Source organism: Trachymyrmex septentrionalis, unplaced genomic scaffold (genome assembly GCF_001594115.1).
Source record: "Trachymyrmex septentrionalis isolate Tsep2-gDNA-1 unplaced genomic scaffold, Tsep1.0 scaffold52, whole genome shotgun sequence".
NCBI lineage: Eukaryota > Metazoa > Arthropoda > Insecta > Hymenoptera > Formicidae > Trachymyrmex > Trachymyrmex septentrionalis.
The window spans coordinates 150,533-156,507 of NW_017305694.1; the positions used below are offsets into that span (position 1 = coordinate 150,533).

General features: G+C 29.1%; 1 protein-coding gene across 2 annotated transcripts in view; it reads right to left on the reverse strand.

The window, feature by feature from the left end:
- Positions 1-2,258: 2,258 nt before the first annotated feature.
- LOC108751858 overlaps positions 2,259-5,975 on the reverse strand; it is a 32,602-nt gene continuing 28,885 nt past the window's right edge. For both annotated transcript variants that reach the window (XM_018492326.1, XM_018492327.1), the window contains one exon: positions 2,259-3,518. In XM_018492326.1, the coding sequence (XP_018347828.1) occupies positions 3,453-3,518 (66 nt within the window). In that variant the 3' untranslated portion in view covers positions 2,259-3,452. The remainder of the gene's footprint in view (positions 3,519-5,975) is intronic.

A 5,975-nucleotide genomic window follows, 5' to 3' on the forward strand; every position in this document is an offset into this window, starting at 1 on the left:
GTGTGTTAGTTTTAATCTCTATTTATAATTTTTTTATTATTAACATTTAATATACATTCCTACAGTTCTTAATAAGGCCTAATTTTCATCGGATATTATTTATATAGGGTAGGATCGGATATTATGAGTACTGTAGGCAATACGAGCACTCCTTATATTCTGTAACTTATATTTCTAGTGCCAACTGTTGTAAAAAGATGCATCTGTCTTCGCGACATTCCAATGTGCTGCAAAGTTTGATTTAAATTTATATACTTTTGGATATTTATCATATTAAATAAATAAGTACGTTATTTTTTTATTGTTTATGTTTTTTCCTCTAACTTTATAAGGTCCCTAATATTGAGATAAGATATTTTGTTCTGTATGTTAATATTTGTAAAGTATAACAATATTGAGCCATTCTAACTTCATAAAGTCCCGAGACCATTATTGATTTATTAGACACGGAGTTTTCCGGATAGGTATGCATGATCGTATATTGTGAGCATCTTCATTATTCCTCATATCTCATAAATTAAATATATGTATATAATGCAGATTACAAACAATATTATTTTATAATATAATTTTACTTTTCGAATATTCACGATGAGTGATTCGTATCTTGCTTCTTTTCTTTAAAATACTGCATCTAGCTAAATAATTTTTTCTATCAATTTTTTTTTTAAATATACAATTTCATAAATGTTTTTTAAAGATGTTAAAATATATATAAGAATCTACAATATTTATAATTTTTGCAAAAATTAATGAACAATGGAAATTAATTCACACACAAACGACTCATCATGCACAGTAAGAGAAAATTGTATACGTATTAAGAGTTAAAACGTATAATTTAAAGAATCTTATTAAAAGTAGTACAAAAAATAAATTAATTTAAGTACAAAAATTACAAAAAATGCAGTATATATTATGTGATATGACATCTATTTTATTCATGAAAATATCGCATAATATTTACTAGGCATATATTTTTTGAGCTCTGTTTCTCTACTAAAAAATAAAATTTTAACATCCTTTTTACATTTACTCTAAAAATCTGCATATATAATATTCTATTAGTGTCAAGAAAAAAAAGTAACAAAAAAATAACGACTCTTATATTTTAAATAATAGTTATATTTTAAGTAAGAATAACGGTAACGAGTTACTTTTGCAAATCAATAACGAGTAACGGAAATGAGGTATTTTTATGAAGTAACGTTGCAAACCCTGCTTAATGTTAATAATGGTAACTTAATGGTAACAACGAATCTGTCTTTAAAATATTTTTTATCAATTTTGGGGCACTCTGTATATAGGTATATTTAATAATATAATTAATGAATAGCTATAAATATGGCATATATACACGTACATAATATATGGTATTGTATAATTCACATTGAATTATTTAAGCATTAAAAATCTAGCTTCGACCGTTATAGGCTTGAATATTCTTACTTATATTTAATGAATAAGATAAAATAAAAGACACACGACTCGCTTCTTATTATAATATTTATTTGCACTACAAAAACAACAGGGACGCTTTACATAAAGAAATACGCTCGGTACGAGGACGTGAAATGCCGCGTTTAACATGCTGACGACATTATGTTTGTGAAATCGTATCGCTTATTGGATTTTCCCAATTCGAAAAAATCCAAGAAGAGAAAATTTTTTTCTCCAATAGTTCACTACGATGACAGGCTCCTACGAATTGTAATTCAATTGAAATACACAAGGTAAATTTTAATTTCATTTTACCTTTAATTAACGGTGTTTAGCATATTTAAATTGACTAAATTTCATAAGTTGAACGTCACCACAATTTTCACAGGAAGGAAAGATATATATATATAGATATGAAAGATAATTGGATAAGAACCCTAATAGAACTGATCTTCAAGAGACGTTCCAAAGAACATTCGAAGGATATCCCTATGTCCTAAGAACGTTTGCCAGAACGGCTCTCGAATAAAGTGTGTTAAATTAGCGGAAAAAAAGAGATAGAGGGGGGGGGGAAGAGGGGAGAGAGAGAGAGAGAGAGAGAGAAGAGAGAGAGAGAGAGAGACAAATAGATAGAAACAATGCCTGGCACTATCGTATTCAGAGATGAGCTATGTACAATTAAGCATCTGGTTTGTCTCGTGCTTGCCGATGATTAATTAACACCATAGGCTTTACAAGTATGGACTAGTAATTGCCTATTGTTTCTGCTAACAATAAGAAATAATATTTAAAAGAGAGTATATATATATATATAAAAATTTTCAAGTGTTTCTCTTTTTCAAAGCGTCCGGAAATATACATTGTGCATATTAAATATATGGCCCGTTAGCACTATATTAGAATTGAAAATAATATATTATAGCAAAGCAAACACGAAATAAGATTCTTTTTGAAAATGTAAAATGTAAGTAATTAAAAAATACGCAAGACAGAACTTTCCAGAATTGTACAGAAAGAGATAATCATAATGAAAGATGTCTAATGTATAATATATCAAGCCAAACGTACTTCTGGACTTCCGTATACTTTAGAAAGAGAAGCATGAACACGATTTTGCTTGTTGTATTGCCAGTTCATACTTATAGGGTCTATGATTAGAACATATTGTTTGCGCGTGAACAATCGAAGAAAAAATATTTGACTTTGTTCTTCGATTCTTTTAATAGTACGCATCTTATCCCTGTTAGAAAAACATAAGCCTTCCGTATCATATACTTTTTAAATAAAAAAAATAGATTATTTATTCTTACTTCGTAAGCGCGAATTGAAATATCTTTACCAGCTTAAGGGATGACTTTCTGCTACTTAAGAGAGCGCGCAGAGAAATTTTCGACTCGTGGCTGGTGGTGCATGAATCATTTATTCATTTGAAACTGTCAATGGAGAGCGTGTCGTATCACAAATTTAAAACGATTTTACAGTTTCACCGGCTCTCTCGATATGCTTCCATCGTACCATGGCGGCACGAGCTACGCCGTAACGATTAAATTTCTATCGTCCTAAAATGACGATTGATTACGGAAATTTCTTTATTATTCTCTATTGTTATTCTAATTAAACTAAAGGGCGAAAATAATAAAAATGCATGAAGAGTAATAGAAAAAGAAGGAGAGGAGAAGGAGGGAGGAGAAAGGCAGAAAGTGGAATGAAAATAAAAGGGAATTAGACAAGAGAGTAAATGAAGTCGAACGGAATCGAGTCGATTGCTTTAGGGGAATGCGTTTGGCGGCGAAGTGTCTTGTGTTTCGCGAAAAGCTCGACGGCCATCGACGAAGAAATTGAGTTCAGGATCTCAGGGACAAGGGGGCAACACCGTGAGATTGGTTCTGTTGCCAACGTCGTACCCGTGCTCCTACTGGCAAAAGTGGCTCGGCGGTGGTGCCTCTACGTGACGGTACCAATGCCGGCAGAGCTCCTCTCGTGCTTCCTCATCCCAGTGCTCATATGAGACCTTAGATGATGGAGGTAATCAGTCGCGCCTTGAAGTTGACGAAACGCTCGCTTGTGGCTGCCAGACGCTGCAAATTAAAGCAAATTGATCAATTTTAGTTAAATATTTAAGTATTCGCATTTGATCCGGCTTGACAATCTTCTGCAATCTATTGTAGTAAATAAATGTATATAAGAATACTTTTTATATTATTATATATACAATATATATATATATATATATATATATATATATATATATGTATACAGGGAGATATCTTTTTAATAAATTTTAAATCTTATATTAGAAAGTAAATTAATTATGATATATTATTATTTATTATATATAATGATCTATGTTCTATGTTTCTAGTATAAATAAAAGAGCTTTGCAAAGATAACTGTTTTATGACTTTAAAAACTATAAATTTCTCATTTGTATGAATATATTTGTACAGATTGTAATGGAGTACAGATTGTACTCCATTATCTGTCATTTCATTTACACAAGTTCAAGTGTTTAATTCCAAATATATTATTACAACTTATAACTAGGAGTCAATTATGTAACTTTTTCTCTAGAACAGAAACGTGAAAAGTGAAAATTTTTTGTATGTGTGAGAGTATATATATTATGGCGGTTGTTATTTTAACAATTTTTGAAATTTAATTGGAACATCCTCTAAAGTAATTCAATATTTTAAACAAATAACACCATATTTTTTTAGATTTTTTTTTAACAATTTTAATTTGTGCCACTGTACACAGGTAAACACTTTTTGTAAACAATATTCAGCTACTCTAATTTTTAATTAATTTTAAAGTTTTTTTTTAATTTGCTCGAAATTGAATTAAAAGCCTATTTTCATAAATTTTGATTATAGTTTAAATTAAAAATTGCTGATCCAATGAAGTAAGCAGAAAAAATAAAAATTACACGATAACAAATATTGGATCGACAATTTTTAATTTGAACCGTCAAAATTTACGCAGAAGCTTACAGCTTATTCAATTTTGAGCAAATTAAAAAAAGAATTTAAAATTAATTAATAAGAATTGGAATTAGATTGATTAATAAAAATTAGAATTAGAATTATAATTAGATTGGTTAATAATAATTATTATTAATTATAAATCAATTACTTGGTTTATAAGAATTAGAGCGTCGGCCGAATTTTATCTATAAAGATTTTTTTCTATCTACCCGCATTCTGGTGGCGGATTAAAATTGTTAAAAAAAATCTGAAAAAATATGGTGTTATTTTTTTTTGAGATCTTGAATCACTTTATGGGGGGTTCCGATTAAATTTCAAAAATTGTTAAAATAACAATGATCCTAATATATACATACATACATAAAAATTTTTACTTTTCACGTTTCCGCACTATAAAAAAGCTTACATAATTAATCTCTTAAAATTTTATTACTTGAACTATAACACTGTTGTTCGGATAAGAACTTGATATACTCGATTTAAGTTAGCTGAATATTAGCTTATATTATCAGGATTAATTAGTATTAATAGAAAGGACAGCTAGTGAGCCTCTATAGTATCTGAATAATTTAGTTATCTGTCTTTTAATATATTTGAATAAACGGAGTTCTATTGTAGTATTATTTTCTATTTTTGTTTATTATTAAAATGGTATATTTTGATTTAAACAAACTACATTTTTTTAGAAAAAATAATTCTGAGAAATATACAATTTATTTTATTAGTATACAATCTATTTTATTCTCTGTCAATAAATTGTTAATTAATATTTATTTTCTAAAAATAAAATTAAAAAAATATCTGCAATAAGTACTTTTTACTCTCACTGTACGTTCGATACTTATTTTTAGGACAAGACAGTATTTAAACATTTCTTAAATAATCTATTTTTTTTACACATCGCAATTTTCCAAATTTTTGCTTAATGTTAATACGACATTGTAGACTACTGTTAATACGAGCTAAATTTCTAGAAAAAACTTTAGAGCCAATTCAAGAAAAAGAGATAAAGAACTACAAGCGCTACGCATGTTTCGCGAACGTAAAATTGCTTCGTGTTACTCGCGTTTTCGTGTAATTGCACAAAATCAAGATGTGTAAAAGAGTTTAACGAATCGAGGAATTCCGTGTTGTGTACAAAGTGTAAATCGTTTTCAAACCGGATGGACACTCCTTGTGAGATAAAACATTTCGCACGTTAGTAGAACAGAATTTAATAATCCGCAAATCGTAGCATAATAGAACAGTTATGATCGACATGAAAACGACGTAAAAAAAGAATTGTCACACAAAAGTGTTTCAGGATCAATTTCCTTTCTCTTTGCGCTCTTTGTCCAACGACTCTGTCGTTGCACAGTTGATCGGCGTGAAGTTCTAATTTGCTGTATTTCTTTGCAGACATAATATAGTATTACATATAATTTAAGTGGTAATTTTTCAACCTGTGACTGTGATATACGCAAAACCGGTATGTCTGCTATCTAAAATTTTCGCAAAGTTACATTTTTACCCTCTCCTGCCGTCATTAATTTATACATATATATATATATA